At 38.9% G+C, this 18,319-nt stretch overlaps 1 protein-coding gene across 1 annotated transcript in view; it reads right to left on the bottom strand.

The window, feature by feature from the left end:
* Positions 1-18,319, bottom strand: part of Sacs (sacsin molecular chaperone) — a 50,098-nt gene that overhangs the window by 12,463 nt on the left and 19,316 nt on the right. Inside the window, exons 7-8 of the mRNA XM_042685596.1 lie at positions 15,104-16,595; positions 13,986-14,077 (exon numbers count right to left, since the gene is read on the bottom strand). Of these exons, the coding sequence (XP_042541530.1) occupies positions 13,986-14,077; positions 15,104-16,595 (1,584 nt within the window). The remainder of the gene's footprint in view (positions 1-13,985; positions 14,078-15,103; positions 16,596-18,319) is intronic.

Below are 18,319 nucleotides of genomic sequence, written 5' to 3' on the forward strand. Positions count from 1 at the left end.
TCCAAATTAAACATTTTATTTTAATAAATTCAACATAGCTTGCCTACAGCAATTTTTAAATGATTTTAAAAATCCATACTAATAATAGCTTATGGGACAAATTCTCTATAAAAGTGCTAAACCCAGAGCCTCGATGCTTGCTTGGCTGGCACTTTACCACCTGAGCTACATCTCCAGCCCTACTTTTTGCAGGGGGTGTAGCAGATTTTTCTGCCCTGGCCAGCTTTGAACCAGATTCGCCAGATTTCAGCCTCTTAAGCAGCTAGTAATTCTTGGCTTGAAACACCATGGCCAAGCTTTAAATGTGTTTTTCAAAGCATTCTATAGTGTTCTACAAATTTTATCAGCATGAAAAACTAATGTTTGTATGTCCAGAAATAAAAGTTATACTACAGAGAATGCAGATGACATCTGTAAAAGTATTTTAACCTTAAAGGATACGAATTGATAAGCAAACCCAGTAATGTCCTTTTGTGTTACTTCATGTACCTAGGACAGAGTAGATCTGTGGACTGGAAGAGAAGAGGGTGAAGTCAGACCACGGAGACTAGAGTCTCTGCTTCAGTGACTGATACTTTTCAAAGCTGGGACAACAGGAAATCTTAGTTTCCTTTCAAACACTAACCAATGTGTAATTAGGTGTCATTTAATCTTTCTGAAGGTTGAGCTCACATCTAGATAAACAGTGAGGATGAACTGTTCTCAGTATAATATACAAGCCAAATATGGAATCATTATTACCACTTTTCTAATGTGGCTTGTACCCCTTACTACTACTGTATGTCGAGCAGAGCCCTAGAGTTTTCAGAAATGCTTTGGGGCAGGCAAAGGGAAAAAATGAGCCACTTCCATAAGCCATGGCTCTCCTCTACTTCTGGACATTTGTAAACTGAAAGACTGGTCTTGATTTCATTGTTGATGGGGAGGGTTGCTTATTTTAACCACTGGTCTAGAAATTAACATTCCCTTTCAAAGTGGAGTTTGTGCTTCAAGCAAAATAATCATTAAAATTTTGTAACTTCAATAGAAACAAGATAAAAACATAAGAATACATACCTATAGAAATGTATCTGTCCAGACAGGGAAACAAAAGCATCTCAAACTCAAGACTGAGGAAACTAATACATTTTTCCCTATGTACAATGATTTCTAGACCCTTGAAAGAGCCAACTTTGGAAAACATTGTACCACAGGGCAAACCTCAGGCTCTTGGAACTTTTGCATATCATTACTTTTCAGTCAAGAGAGGACAGCTTATTTCAAAGGCCTACATACACATTAGGAAGGTGACTTACCTTTTACCAAGCAATTATGTGTTATATCTCAACAAGGAGAAATTAAAGCAAGGGTAAACTTCCATGACTTTTGGAAGGTGATAATAACTAGATTCACAATATTAGCACTTTTCAACTTTCGGTAATTTAAGGAAATTCAAGCAGTAATACCTTAAAAAAATTGTAACTTGCCAGCAACATAATCAGTGTAGTGCCTTTGTTCTATAAATCCTATTAAAATATAATTTTAATGTTCTTAAAAATAACAACTACAACGAAAGAACCAAATCATTTGGAAAGTAAGTTAGAAATTAAATCACAACACCCAGAAAACAAAAAGTTAATATCACTTTATGTTCTGTGCTAAATTACCATAAGACATGCATTCTGTAAATAATCCTGCCTGATGCCCTTCATTAAATTTGGTATTTTACAAAACATATCTCTGAATGAAAAAAATTGACTGATATTAATATGCAAATAAAGTGCCAAGTCTCACACACACATATACACACACATACCACATTACAGCATGCAACTAGCCCACCAGTCATGCTCAACTGAAAGCATATGACACAAAATAAAGGAGAGAGAAAATGTAATAATTCTAACTGTAGTAAACTGTCTCAATCTGAACTTCTCTGTGTTCTATTTACAAGGTATTAAAGATGCTTAGCTTTTATCTCCCATATAAATGTTAACACAGAACAAAGTTTCCATGTTTTGGGTTATAAAGCATGGAGCACCTTTAATAGGATCAGCAAAAATAATTTTAGACATTTTAACAAATGACTTTTAGGGTTATAGCCTTAAAAATTAAAATGTCAGAAAAGGTTAACTATGGCAATAAAATTGTTTCTGGAACAGAAAGGCTTTATCTAAATTGTAATTAGGTGAAATCATTTAAGTTGAAAGGGACTCTTCCTGTGAGTAGTTTTGCTTTATTAAAGATGAGTCAATAGTACCCTGGATGTTGAAACAGTAGTTTTCAATAATGAATCTGTTCAGAGATTACACTTTTTAATTGTTTATATTTATGTATATGATTTTGTTCAGTGCAAACTTTAAGGATGAGGTCAACATGGCTAGAATTATAGTCTACTTAAAGTTTACATAACCAAGAAAAGCCAGTCCTGAATTTTTTAATTAAGTGGGAGTTACTATTTTTGACCAGATTCCTTTAGATTCCCAAATAGCTAATGCTGACCCAACGCTCCAAATACAGCAATGGTTCTTTATATATTCTTTGAGTACACAAAGTGGCCAGAGCAGCTTTGATGGCTGGAAGTTCTAATAAGGAGATTCAAATCTCTTTGTAAATACCTACAGTGAAGATCCTAAGAAGGATGTACTATGAATCCATCTAATCTTCAAAGAAATAAAAAAGAAAAAAATGACAAAAAATTAGGGCAAAAGAAAAGAGGAAAAGGAAGAAAGGCAGCCTGACTGCCAAATAAAACAGCTTCCATACCAAAAATCCAGCAGTGGTGCTGCATCTACATTGCCTAGCTGGAATATCCTGTTCTCATGTGGCACAGGCAAGCCAAGGTGACTCAAAATAAACTCCAGTGGCTAAACTGCTTCCCCAATGGTCAGCACCAACACTCTGATCTTGATTTGGGAGGTGCAACAACAGGGAAGCACAAACCCTAAGGCAGATGGTAATTCAACAGCCCACTGACCAGATTTTGCTTTCCCCTGATTTGACTACACTTTCCAAAATGTAATACTGATAACACACTGAGGGAAAATAATTGTAATGTAGCTGTGTAGTAAGCACTTTTAATATAAGCTAGAAACCAAATTTTATATTTGTATAAATATAAAATGCAATACTAAATATAAGTGAAATAATAACTTGGTTTCTAAACTAACTTTAGATATGTAGAGCATGCTTCAAAGAACAAAAATTTCTTAAAGCAAATTTTGCATCCTCTAAATTTCCAAGTGAAACATGAATTGGGGAAAATAAAACTACAAGTTAACCTTTTATAAAACATGTTTTTTATAGAAAAAAAAGAAGAAAAGGTAATTAGTAAAATATGAAAACAAACAGCAGACAATGGATCTTTAATGAAAAGCTGATGGCCATTTCACTTTCTTCCTTAATAATGTTTCCCTGCTGGGGCTGGGAAGGTGGCTCAGTGGTAGGGCGCTTGCCTTGCATGCATGAGGCCCTGGGTTCGATTCTCCAGCACCACATAAGCAAAAAAAAAAGGAAAAAAAGGCGGAAGTGGCACTGTGGCTCAAGTGGTAGAGCACTAGCTTTGAGCTGAAGAGCTGAGGGGCAGCGCTCAGGCCCAGAGTTCAGGCCCCACAACTGGACCAAAAAATAAAAAATAAATAATAATAATAATAATGTTTCCCTGCAGTTACCAGCCTCAGCACTGAACCACACTCCCAACAGTTCTCCATGAGGCTTCCCAGGTAGGTCCTAGAATCCATAGCCCTCTGACCCTTTCATCTGAATCTTTAGGTATCATATACCAAAGGTGAATTTACAGTCACACTTCCCTAAATACCTAATTTAAAATACAAATGGTGCATGCTTCTTTCATTTGAGATTAAATGTTCTATGAAATGAATATTTTTGTTAATAGTATTTGCAGCAACAAATACCTGTATTAGTAATTTCCTCTCTCCTTTAATAGTTATTACTACCAGACCAAAAAAAATTGATATAGATCATTTCTAGTTACTTACATAAATTAAAAAACAAGATTGAACAAACCAAATGATCAAAAACGATCACGCTTCAAATGTTCACAACATTCAATTAATCATCCTACCTGAATATCCCCAGAGAAGTTGCTGTGCTAGAATATAATTAAATCGATTCTTAGAAAGGCCAGAATTTTCACAATTTTCAAATGATCACTATAGAAATTATTCTGGATCTTAAAAAATTATTCTACATCTTTAGAGAGTGCTATTGGTACTTTTTATACATCATTATATTTTTAAAAAGCCACAAACCAAAGCAAGCAGAACAGAACATACATTTAAAATTTCAAAACATATTCCAATGCAAATAAAATCCAAGCCATTATAAGAATGGAGCTTTGGGAAAGAAAGCACATGTTTGTGTGCATCAACTATATCCCATCACACAGTCATGGGATAAGTACCAATGGAGTTTGTACAGGCTGCCATCATGTAATATTTAGATTCTAGATAAAAACTAAGCAAGTAAAGAAATGTCCTTATAAATAAGTTATCGACTATACAAAGTAAACATACAATTAATTCTGAGTTTAGGATAAAGAAAGGGAGATGGTATTAAATGTTTCCACTGCTTGTCACTACACACTTCTAAGAACAGATCCATTACAGCTAACACTCCTCCAGTGCTTGAGCCAAATCATTTCCTCGATCAAATGGTACTGTAGTAAGTCACTGAGATATATGCATTTGGTTCCCTTATTTGGCAGGTAGGATAGGGACTACAGGTCATCTAATAGAACCATCCTTTGAATACCTTACAGCACACATTCATTGACCATGCAATGTTAAAGATAAAGAAATGTACCAAGTGTCAGTGGCTCACACCTGTAATCCTAGGTACGCAGGAGGCTGAGATCCGAGGATGGAGGTTCAAAGCCAGCCTGGGCAGGAAAGTCCACAAGACTCTTATCTTCAATTCACCACCAGAAAACCGGAAGTGGTGCTGTGGCTCATGTGGCAGAGCACTAGCCTTGAGCTGAAGAGCTCAGGACAACACTCAGGCCCAGAGTTCAAGCCTCAGGAACAACACACACACACACACACACACACACACACACACACACACACACACACACACACACACACACACACACACACACACACACACACACACACACACACACACGATAAAGAAATGGACACAGCTATAATGATCATTAATGGGGAAGGTCTCACACACACACACACACACACACACGATAAAGAAATGGACACAGCTATAATGATCATTAATGACACACACGATAAAGAAATGGACACAGCTATAATGATCATTAATAGGGAAAGTTGAGAGTCAACACATCGTAACAAGGCCTAAACAAAGGAGGTGTGCGAGTGCTGTGGGAGCACAGATAGGCTGCATGAAAGGTGAGTAGCAGACAGCAAAACAAAGGGGATGGTAATGGAAAAACCACCTGCATCACACCTAACAGAGGAAGAGAACGTGCTGTCTTCAAAATATGGGAGAGACCAAGAAGGTAACAAAACTAAGAAAGATGTGTAACAACAATAGTTTATATCGTGTTTCCATGCGCAACACCCAGAAAGAACCAGATAACAAAGAGCCTGGGATTCAGTCCTATGTATAAGAAAAAGGGGGAGTTCTTTAAAAGACTTGATAAAAGACAGAAATTTTAGGAAGTGGTGCTGTGGCTCAAGTGGTAGAGCATTAGCCTTGAGCTGAAAAGCTGTGGGACAGCGCCCAGGCCCAGAGTTCAAGCCCCACGACCAACAGAAAAGAAAGGAAAGGAAAGGAAAAGAAAAGAAAAGTCAAGTCCAAGGAAAAGATAGGAATTTTATAGAAAGATGACTCCTTGCAGTGCTGTGTTAACTGGAGATACTCAAGGTTACTCCTGGATTTCAGGGACAGCTGACTGTAGCCAAAATAAGAGTGAGGATGGAATTGGGAGGAGGAAGGAAGAGTCTTCCCATGAATCAAACAACCAACAAGTAGCCGGGGGACTGGGAGCCCCAAACATCTTCATGTATAAGTCTCGTGTCAAAACACGTGGAATGCTGCTGTCTAAACACCTAAGCTCACACAAACACTACATTTTCTACTGAGTTCTATATGTTTGTTTATATGCTGGGTCATTGTCTCTGCCAGAGTGTACATTATGTCAGAGTGGTGTTATACTGGAATCCGGAAACAGCTCCCTCCATACACCAAGGTTAGAATTGACCTCTACATACGCAGGAAGGAACAAAAACCACTCTCCTTGACATGTCACCCAGACCTCTGTGGCCCACACAACTCTGTGTATCTAATAAAAGTGCCCATCACACTAAATGACAGCCCTGATTTATATTGGTGTCACAGCGTCTATATTAATTTAACACAATGCTTGATACATATGGAAAGTGAAACACATTTATGGAAGGATCTTTGGCTACTAAACTGAACATGGCCCATGACTAAATCTAATAAATAAGTATGAAATTTTATATATAAATAGGATACTTATTATATTAAAATTTTGCCTCACTTAACTGGTTTTCTATTTATTTCATCCAATATCTATCTACTTGCTCTTCTAATTAGTTCCTTATGCCCCAATTTTTATACTAATCCATTTATTCATGTAATGTCAAATGAAAATAACTTAGACCAAGTTAAAAAAAGAAAAATGAAAACAGTATTTTAGCTCCAACTCTGCAACTCAAGTCATGTAACAATACTATTTCTTTGAGCTTCTAATATAAAGATACAATACAGGTACTGTTATCTCACAGTTGTAGAGGACGAACATCACAGAAGATACTCCTTTGAATAAGAAATCCTAAATAACAGGTACAAATGAGAAATTTTACCTGAAGCCCTGTTCCCACCCTACTGGCCAAAGCTGGCAGATAGAAACATCAACATGTCCAGCTAAACTTGCAGCCAGGTCATTGGCCAAGTCATAAAATACAAGAGTAAAAACAATGAATGTTCCTGCTCTTAGGACTTTGTCATCTAGGCATGGCTGTAAGAAAGCGGGCTGAATCAGGTAGACTCAGTGCCATGTACACATGGCAGGAAGAGGTGACTCATGAAAGCAATATGAAAAGATGGACTCTAATGAGCTGAAGGAAGCAGGCAAGACACAGCTGGGTAGGGCCCTTTAGTGACAGTCCCCAAGGCACACCAGTTAACAGCTTCATTTATCAAATGACCTTCACAAGGGGTAGGGCCAACATGAGACCACAGTGCAAGGATCAGTACAATAAATATTAAGAGGTATACTGAAGAACACAAGAACAAAGACTCATCTGCATGGCCCCTACTGAACTCCAACTCACAGAGCATGAGAGAAGGAGAAGGAATTAAGCCAAGGTCTTAGACTCAAAACCCATACCAAGCCTGCCATAATAAAATCACTGCAGGACATAATACAGAAATTCCTGCCTCCAAGCTAGTAGAATCACATTTGTCAGACAGCCAAGGGATTGCTTAGAGGCAATCTCCCACTTTTAGGAGGAAGGAGAGGATCCAAGACACTCTCAACTGGGGAGCAGGGACCAAGCCCAGAACTGTTTCTAAGAGCTCAGTGTTGGGCCTACCTCAGTAAGACCAGCAAAAAGAAAACAGAAGCCTTTATACACAGACCAAATTTCACAGACAAAAGCTCTAGATCTGCCACAGCATCAGGCAAATTGCTGCACATGGGGGATAGACTCCTGTTTCTGCCTGAATCATCAGTTCTTACAGTACTGAACACAGGTGAGTGATTGTAGACAAGACACCAGGCTTACCCTGATTCTTCCAGAAGAGGCGTGAAGGGACACACTACCCTATTTTAGGTACTTCTCCAGTTCATGACAGATGACTTACAACTATGGATCTAGGATAATTGGTTCCAATTACCCTCTACTGTTGAAAGAGCAACAACATACCAACAGCCAACTTACAACCTGGACTTTGGGTCCCATCTACTGTTGAAATAGAAGAATTAACTATGGGCTCAGAAAATAAGCAGCTTGCTTAGAATTTCTGGAAAGGTAAGTACAATCACAGGTAGTTTGTAAAGACTGGAATGCTTAATCCTCCAAAGTACAGATGGTTACAGACCTATAAATATCAGGGAATTTCAGAAAACTATAACTTCACCTAACTATCAAAATAAGACACCAGAAACTACCTTGTTACTAGTATGGGAAACTTCTTGGATGGAGAATTTGTAACAGTCATCTTAAGGAAATTCAGTGAATATCCTGTTTTCTCAAAACAGAGAAACAAATAAGTGCTGAACTGAAAAACTTTAGAGAGATGAAACAATTTTTTAAAAAACCTTTTGAGCTGAAAAATACACTAAGCAAAATTTAAAACATTACTGAAGGATGGGCTGTGAAGGTGGCTCAGTGGTAGAGTACTTGCCTTGTATGCATGAGGCCCTGGGTTCAGTTCCTCAGCACCACATAAGCAGAAAAAGCCAGAAGTGGCACTGTGACTCAAGTGGTAGAGCGCTAGCCTTGAGCTGAACAGCTTAGGGATAGCACCCAGGCCCAGAGTTCAGGCCCCACAACTGGTAAAAAAAAAAAATTATTAAAAGAATCAATAGCAGAATTGAACAAACAGAAAAAGTAAACACAAAGACAGACAATCTGAAAATACATAACTAGAGAAGAAAAAAATTAAGGAGAATCAAGAATGAATAAAAATCTATGGGAACTTTGGTAAAACATTTAAAAGCCGATGTTCAAGTTATGGGCGTTCAAAACGATCTTGAGAATTTCAAAGGGACAGAAAGCTTATTCAAAAAGACAGTAACAGAAAACTTCCCAAACCTAGAGAAAGATACAAGGTTCCAGTTATAGAAAGATCAAAGGTCACCAGCAGATTCAATTCAATCAAGGACACTCCCAAAGGTGAACAATAAAAGAAAAGTTCTCAAGACAGCAAGAGAAGAGAAACATTTAACAGTCTGACTTATTTATCAACAGGCTTCTCAGCAGAAACCTTCCAGGCCAGGACATGAGATTTTTCACAGTACTGATTAGCAAAACTGACCATCTACAGTGCCCAGCATAGCTACCCTTCATGAATAAGACAGACATTGATTCCTAGGCAAAGAAATAAGAACTGAGAGGATATGATATACCTTCACCAACCTATCTTGCAAGAAATGATAAATAGAGCAATTTAAAATTGCAGAAAGATATGAATAAGAAGAAAATATCAAAAGGGTACGTAACTCAATGGTAAGAGCAACTACACACAATCAGATTTATTGTAATCACTGTCACTTTGTAAACTTGGTATGTAAGCCACTCATGACTTTAATATGGTGACTAAAACACAAAACAAAAATATGAATAGCTATATTAATACTAAGATAGAAACAATATCATAAAAGGAGACATCAAAAATTCAAAATGTTGGGGAAAATGAAATGTAAATATAGATATTTAAAATCAGTATATTTCCTCTCTTTTGATGTCTTTTGCTAGCTATTCTCTTTTGTTGCCATCACTTCTGAACATTTTTTTGTAAATTTCATGATAACCACAAAGCACAGAAGTATACTAGAAAAAAAACAAAGAAAGAAAATAGAAAATCAAGAATACTAGTGGAGAGGCTGAGAAGGTGGCTCAGTGCTTGCCTTGTATGCATGAGGCCCTGGGTTTGGTTCCTCAGCACCACATAAGCAGAAAAAAAACCTGGAAGTGGCACTGTGGCTCAAGTGGTAGAGCACTGGCCTTGAGCTGAAGAGCTGAGGGACAGCGCCCAGGCCCAGAGTTCAGTCCCCACAACTGGCAAAAAAAAAGAATACTAGTAGAGTATTTCATTTAAGACAAAGGAAGGCTGTAGGAGAGAAAGAAAGGAACAAACTACAACAAACTAGAAAATTTATTAAGACCTTATCTTCCAACAAGTACTTCAAATATAAATGATGAAATTCTCATATATATGTATATATACATATATGTGTGTATATATGTATGTATACATATATGTTTGTGTATATATATGTATACAGATACAGATATTTTGTGTGTGTGTGTCCTATGGATTGAAGTCAGGGCCTGTGTGCTGTCCCTGAACTTCTTTTTGCTCAAGGCTATCTATTGTTATACCTCTTAAGCCACAGTGCCACTTTGCAGCTTTTTCTGAGTCATTTACTAGAGATAAGAGCCTCATGGACTTTCCTATCTGGGCTGGCTTCGAACTGCAATCCTCATATTTCAACCTCCTAAGTAGCTTGGATTATAGGCCGTGAGCCACCAGCACCCAGCTGAATATATTTTTTAAAAAAGACTCACCTATATGTTGCTTATAAGAAACTCATTAGTCAGACTGATAGTAAAGGGATAGAATAAGCTGATAAAGGGATAAAATAAGATATTTAATACAAATGGAATTCAAAACAAAGCAGGAAGAGCCATACTGAGATCAAGTAAAATAGACCCTAAATCAAAACCAGTAAAAAGCAAGCAAGGAAGGTTTATTATGTAATTCCAAAGGATTAAATTCAGAAAATAGAAATAACCTAAGTATATGCCAGGTTTGGTAGCACATGCCTATAATCCCAGCTTTTTGGGAAAGTATATATTGGGAAGATCAAAGTTCAAGGCCAGCCTGGGGAAAAGTGTTAGTGAAATCTACCTCTATCATCTCAACAAACAAGTTGGGCATGTGGTACATGTGGTACTAGCTACAGGGGGAGCACAGGTAGGAGGAATGAGGTAAGGCCAGCCCCAGGCAAAAACTTGAGATCCTATCTGAAAAATAAGAGGCACAAAAGGTGGGAGGATAACTGAAGTGGTTCTTAACTAACAAGTACAAGGCCTGAGCTGAAACTTCAGTGCCACTAAAGATGTATACAGATATAGATATATCATATATGTGATCTATATAGAAGCAGTCAAATAAACAAAGCAAATATTAAGAGACCTCAAAGGAGATGCAGACCACAGCACAATAATAATAGAGGCCATTAATGTCCCACTTTTGAGGACAGACCTTGCAGACAGAAAATCAACAAAAAACCCAGCAGCGTTAAACTGTACCCCCAGACCAAATGGATTTAATAAGCATGTAGTAGACAACCCTCCAACAATTTGTATACATTTTTCTCAAAAATAATAACCTGATTAAAAATGGTCAAAAGATACAAAATATATACTTCTTGAAAGACAAATTGCTATTTGACACATGAAAAAAATGCTTAACACCAGTAATCATCAGGAAAATGCAAGTCAAATCTATAGTGAGATTTCAACCTACCCCAGTAGGAATGAAACACAGAAAGATTGGTGAGATGTATAAAAAAAAGGGAATTTGCCAGATGGCAGTGACTCACACCTGTAATCCTAGCTACTTACAAGGCTGAGATCTGAGGATCAAGGTTCAAAGCTTTCCCACACAGGAAAGTCCATGAGACTCTAATATACTAGTGTCAGTAATGCAAACTGGAAACTGGAAGTCAGTATAGAAACCAGTAGGGAGATTTCTAAAAAAATTAAAAGCAGAACTGACAGAATCTAGCAATTCCATTCCTGGACAAATGATCCAAAAGAAATGAAACTAGTATGTCAGAGATCACTGCAGCACTAATAATAGTAGCCAAGAAACTAAAACAATTTGTGTCTACCAATTGAATGGATAAAAATTATAATACATATATATATACAAGTGCATACTCACACACACACACTCATACATGAATACACTCTCACATGTACACACACATTAGCTGTGCAAAGTGGAGGATGAAAAGAGTACTCTAAGCAAAAGAAATACTATGTACAAGAAAAAACTATTCCTTCAGGTACAAAATTACTGAGCAGCTCTAGTGAAGCAGGCATTATGTACAAGGTCAGACCAGGAAAGCACCACAGTCACAAAGCTGTGTGTGCCTGCCTACCACAGAAGCAAAGCCACGGAAACAGTACTTCCCCATCAGGGAAGCTATTAGGGGAGAACAGTTGCTCACACCCATGGAAATACCATCTAGTCTAAACTAGCAGCTGACCTACTGGCCAACCCATGTCCACCTCAGAAGTGATTTGCCACCAACAAAAAAATACTCCCTTCAGCCGAGCACTGTAATCCTAGCTACTCAGAAGGCTGAGATCTGAGGATCACGGTTGAAAACCAGCCCAGGCAGAAAAGTCCATGAGACTCTTATCTCCAATTAACCACCAGAAAACTGGAAGTGGCACTGTGGCTCAAGTGGTAGAATGCTTGCTCACCTTGAGCTGAAGAGTTCAAGGAAAGTGCCCAGTCCCAGAGTTTAAACATCCATAACTGACAAAAAAAAAAAAAAAATACTCCCTTCAAAAGTTAACCCATGGGCTGGGAAGGTGGCTCAGTGGTAGAGCGCTTGCCTTGCATGCATGAGGCCTTGGGTTCGATTCCTCAGCACCACATAAGCAAAAAGACAAAAGCTGAAAGTGGCGCTGTAGCTCAAGTGGTAGAGTGCTAGCCTTGAGCTGAAGAACTGAGGGACAGCGCCCAGGCCCAGAGTTCAGGCCCCATGACCGGACCCAGAAAAAAAAAAAAAGAAAGCCTCAAAAGTTAACCCATTCTGTAGGGCACAACAATCTCACTAAAGAGTGCCTGCTGCTACATGTGAAGATCTGATCAATCTTATTCTTGGAGGGGGAAATTAAAGTATACACTGCATGGGTCCTTTCTGGGACAACCACTAGTGAGGTTCATCTCTATCAAAGCTAGGGCCACAAGCCACAGTTCCTTCAGTGGTGGGAATGACAAAAGAGCCCTGGGGCTGATGGCTTTCTGCTTCCTGCTCTAGGCTACATGTGGATTTTCGGTTTGCACAGTTTCACCTAAGCCTATATCCATGATGCACGCCACGTTGTATTTCACACATTGTCAAAGAGAAAGAAAAGGAGAGAAGGAAGAGGGAAGACAGGAAAGCTCTGAAATACTGCAGTAAAGAACAGCAGGGTCACAGGAACCCATGCTGAGACTCAAAGAAAAACTAGCATGAAGGTGACAGCTCACAATTAAATGTGTTGACTATTTCAATCACAGATCTTTGTGATCGGAAGCCATTTATTAACTCATTTTCTTTTAATCTCACTTTAACTCCAATCTCACCTGCCTGCCACATCCCAAATCCTTTCATGTATATTTTAGTGACTAGAGATGTACAGTTACTTCCAAGTTGTCTTTGAAAACAAAAGAGCACATGCTAAACAAGACACATCACAAAAAAAATGCTTTGCAATGGTCACCAGTGGAATAAATCCACAATTTTCAGGCTAACATCTTACGTAGAAAAAGTCCGGACAACAGTTTTATGAGGAAAGGGTGCTTGCTAAAGGTGTAATGTAGTTTATTAAAGTAGTCCTGCAGATGTTTGCCCTCAAGTTACTCTTTTCCTAAAAATAGCTCATTATAGAAATCCAGGGCATTCCTAAGATTCCTCTTGATGCTGTGCTGGGGTCTACTTTGTCAGTCCATGTCTCTTGAAAGGGGATCCTGTCATAACTACCTGACTTAACTACCACAAAGTCACACAGGAGAAGTGTTGAGGGCATCAGGAGGACCTGATTTCCAGGTACGCCACTGAGCATCAGGAAAAGACCTGATTTCCAGGTACGCCACTGAGCATCAGGAAAAGACCTGATTTCCAGGTACGCCACTGAGCATCAGGAACTTAATCTTTCTCTACTGCTCTGTGATACGTAACAGCTAGGGCTGTCCTCATTACCACCCAGGCTGCAAGGTCTGAGGACTAGAGGTTCAAATGGTGAAAAACAAGGAAGCACTGGAAACAATGCAAGGCAGTTTACATATGAAAATGAGAGTTCTGTAAGTGTCTCACTAGACATCCTTAAGTACATCACTTCCAGACTTTTTAGATGCTCGAAGAAGGGTACATGAAAAATCCTAAAATTATTGCAATTCCAGGGTTCTGAAAATATGAAGTTAATGACTTACAATTATAAAATTAATTCTCAAATGTAGTCTTACAAAACTTATTTACATACTTGTAAAGAGTTCACCTTAAAAAAAATACTGAAAGACCAAAATACCTCGAGTTTGGGCAGCTTCCTTTAAAGCAGCTAGAAGGTGAGGCTTCAAGTTATCCAAAATAAGTCTTCCTTCAAGACCTGGAAAAAGGGACCTAGAAGGTGAGAAAAAGTTTACTATGTAATTTCAAACCAGCTAAACTTACCATTTTATAAAAATTTAGTGTAGACATCAAATCAAACTATAATACTTTTTGACCAAGTATTTCTTGCCTTTGCTGTTCCATATAAATTCAGAAATATTCTAAATACCTTAGGATACCATTAATTTCACTTCCTGAAATGTCAATGCACACTCTTAGCTATAAAGAATTACTTAATCAATCTAGGCATGGTGATAGCACCTGTAATCCTGGCACTTGGGAAGTTAAGGCAAAAGGACTGAAAGTTCAGAGTCAGCCTGGGTTTCACAGGGAACCAAAGAGGCTCCATCTCAAAAAGCTATTTAATATACAATTTTGTCTTATCAAAATAAATCATTACTAATTGTAGACAGCTATTAGCATTCTATATTCATTACTTTCAGTGCTGCTACTGAAATTTCCAAGAAAAATAACTACCCAGATAATTCTCTTATTTTATTTCCCAGAATGACCAGGGACTCCCAGACTCAACTGATTCTCTTGCCTCAGCCATCTGAGTCTCTGAGACCACAAACATATGCCACCATGATCTTAGAAAATGTTACCTGACAAATGATGGAACGCTTTTGCCTTTAAAAATACAAAATGAGCTATAATCCTAGCTACTCGGGAGGCTGAGATCTGAGGATCAGAGTTCAAAGCCAGCCCAGACAGGAAAGTCCGTGAGACTCTTACTTCCAAAAAACCACTAGAAAACTGGAAGTGGCGCTAGTGTTCAAGTGGTAGAACACTAGCCTTGAGCTGAAGAGCTCAGGGACAGAGCCAGGGCCCAGAGTTCAAGCCCCACGACCACCACCAATACCCAACAACAACAAAAATACAAAATACATGCTTTAATATCCTAATGAAGTATTTCATCAAAGTCTTCTAGCCATAAAATCAAGACAGATAAGTGGTTAATTGTGCAGTAAAGGAAAGCTATGGGCAGGCCAGGGGGCCCCGACTAGCAAGCCAACATTTTAGAAGTGTGATCTCTACCTTGGATATTCTTGTGAGGTAATATAAATAACATCTTGATCTGATACAGATGAGGAGAAGGGGACAAAATTTCCATTTTGTAAAGGGAGCAGTTCCAGCCCAAGCAGCTCACTGTAGGCTTGGTCAGAAAGCACAAATTCTAGAAGGTGGAGCTTTTCTTCAGCACTGCCCAAGTGCACACACTTCCTCAGCACCTGTCGCACCCACGCAGGCGTCACCTTCCTCACAGGTGTCCCGCTGGAGGAGGCAGCAGCACTGAGCTCCACAGCAGTAGCCAGATTCACTGGTACCTTGGCAATCTGCTTCCCTGAACTCTGGAGGTAGTTGAGTACAGATTTTGTATATGCCAAGCTCTCATCAAGTTCTGTGAAGCACACCTGCTCCAACTTGACCCAATCATTGCTAACTGAGTAAATCACAGCATTCTGGAACAGCTCACTGAACAGGGGCCCCAACACTGGCTGCCAGTGCACTTTGACTTTGCTGGCCTCAGGCCAAAGCTTGTAGATGACATCAACTGACAAAGGGAAGTCAGTACTTTTTTCTGCCTGTAGGCGTTTTATGGAATCTAAGATCAGAGTGGCATAAGCTTTGGGGACAACATTCACGACCAGAAGTTCATTCCAGAAAGCAGCAGGGTCTCTCCACTGGTCCAGCTCTCTCCACTTGATGCTCCGACGGTTGTCAGTCAAGCCAAAGAAGCCACTGATGTGAACTGGGAGTCCCGTTCTGCTCTCTTCGCCAGGAGGTAAAGGAAGAAAACAAAATGCTTTTCCTGAGAAATCAGCTACTGCTCCTCTTTCTTCTTCGTGGCCTGATAAACACATGGCTATTCCTATGATGGGGACAAACTTCAGTTCATCAGCTAGAGTGTCCAGCTGACCACTGATCCCCCGCCCACCCACACTGTTACATACCAACCAAGATGTCTTCTGAGCATCCTTTGTACTCTCATCCTCTAAAACAATGTTTATATGATATGTCACACAGGTAATGCTATTGCTTGGGATCTTTTTACAGTAATTACTTATAGCAGTTTCCAGAATCTTGATGGAATTTGGCCGTTCAAGTTTCATGCCCTTATTCTCACTTGCAGTCACTCTAAATATCAGTTTCTCTGTCCCATCTGCCTCTCGGACATGTAAAGAGACTTCTTGTACACTCTTTAAGAAAAGCAGCACAGTGTCTGCATCTGCCCGGAAAGATTCAAAGAGCTCGAGAACCTTCTGTTTATTGTAAAGATTGTTACTCAGTTGAGAAGGTTGCAAGCGAAGAGGGAAGCGGAAAAATGTTCCTGGAAAAGTGCCATTTATGAACGTTTCCTTGGTGCTTCCAAAAATACCAATGAAGGGGGCAAATTGGTCTGAAAGTGCACTAATTTCTTTGCTGTCATCTTTCAGATTCCAACACTGGCCAGATTCGTGTGGGCCAAAAAGTGTTTGATGAGGGTCTAACATCCCAATCTGGTCACCACTGAAGATGCAAGGGACATCTGCAAAGAGAAAGTCACCATCAACTCAGAAACAGAACACACATTGGAATCACAGATATATGACATTATAACCATCAAAATATCACCTATGAAACAAGTATGAGTCATAAAACAACTCAAAAACAAACATCATTCAGGCTCCGGACATGAGAAATAATGACGCTTTAATTCTATCCTGTAAGTGCCAGACACAGAAACATCCATGATTACTGTGAAAACCTAGGATGTATCTTCAAATACCCATGAAGCGGAAAATGGAAGGAGAATCTGGATATTTATACTCAGCCCCTCCAACCACATGAACCCAATGAAACGGAAGAAAGTTGCACCTTATGCTCCAAATTAAACACCATGAAAAGAGAAAGGCAATGCAGGTGGTCATCTACCATATTGCAGGTTAGTAAGCGCAGGTTAATGAGCTCAAAGCACTACCCTCACTGTGCCAATCTCACCACAATGAGCCCCATTATCAGACTTAAAGATATACAGTTTTGGCCTAGAGTTGATACCAGATGCTTCACTTGTTTCCCACACAAGACAGGGTAATATTCATTCAGTACACACTTCCAAGTGCTTGGTACACCTCTGAGAGGACTTCCTTGGGATAATGCTAATATGTGTTCCTGAAATAAACACTTTAACTCCAAATCCTCACATGAGATGTAACCCCAGTAAAATCAACTCTTCTTATTGGTGATGGTCAACTGCAGATTCCACTGTCAGCATCAAGAACTCCTGAGCAATCATGTGTCCACCAGCCCCCTGGCCAAAGCCATCAGCAGTGAAGTCTAGGGTACACTGGTGCCTATTCCTATGACATGACTAAAAGCAAGTCAGGGAAAGTCCTGAACTATAAAAGCATGACCTATGAGCTTTTCAAATCTTTCAGTTACAGAAGATCTCCAGCTGATGCTTCACACACATGTACCAACTGACAAGTTGGGAGCAAGTCCAGAGTGAGATGCAGATGTGGGGCAAGAGCCCAGTTTTAACATCAAGGTCACTTCTGCATAACACTCTCCACACATGTACAATTCACACCTGTGCCTTCTTACATTTAAAAGCCATATGTTGCAGACCTGAGGGCTAACTTGCAAATAGACCAATACAGATGTTTAGCTATACTTTAATATACGATTTCTAGTTAATACAATTAAAATATAACACAAATATTACTTACTATGTCAATATCAATGTAAATGTAATAAGCTTACTAAATTCAGCTATAGTTAGGATGACCCTGCTTCCCACTCACCAGGGAAATCCTATTTAAGCCAAGGGAGATGACACCCTTTCTTACCCTCAAACATATCCTAGTTTGGAAAAATTAGTCTTCCTTCCTAGATGATGTCATCACCTTCCCTGCCTACTCACTCTCTCCTCCTCCTGCTATACAGTTTAAAAATACCATAAAAACAACTAATTTCAAAAAGAATTTCTATGGTTCATCTGTAGTAAGTGCTAAGAGGTTGTGTGCTAAGAATAACCATGTACCCTGAGAGATACCTACACCAAGAGCTTCAAGTATTTCCTATGTTATCTATAAACTAGAAATCTGGTGTTCTTTCTAGACTCAAAACATTATTTCAATGTAATCTATAAAATACTCAAAAGTCTAACAAGAGTAAAATGTTTAAGGAAAATGTAGATCCCAGGACCACTTCAAAAATCATTTTAATACACTTTTCTCTTTAATTGTCTGATATTTATAAATATGTCCAAAA

Source organism: Dipodomys spectabilis, unplaced genomic scaffold, assembly GCF_019054845.1.
Source record: "Dipodomys spectabilis isolate Male_0828 unplaced genomic scaffold, ASM1905484v1 ptg000095l, whole genome shotgun sequence".
NCBI classification, from domain to species: Eukaryota; Metazoa; Chordata; class Mammalia; order Rodentia; family Heteromyidae; genus Dipodomys; species Dipodomys spectabilis.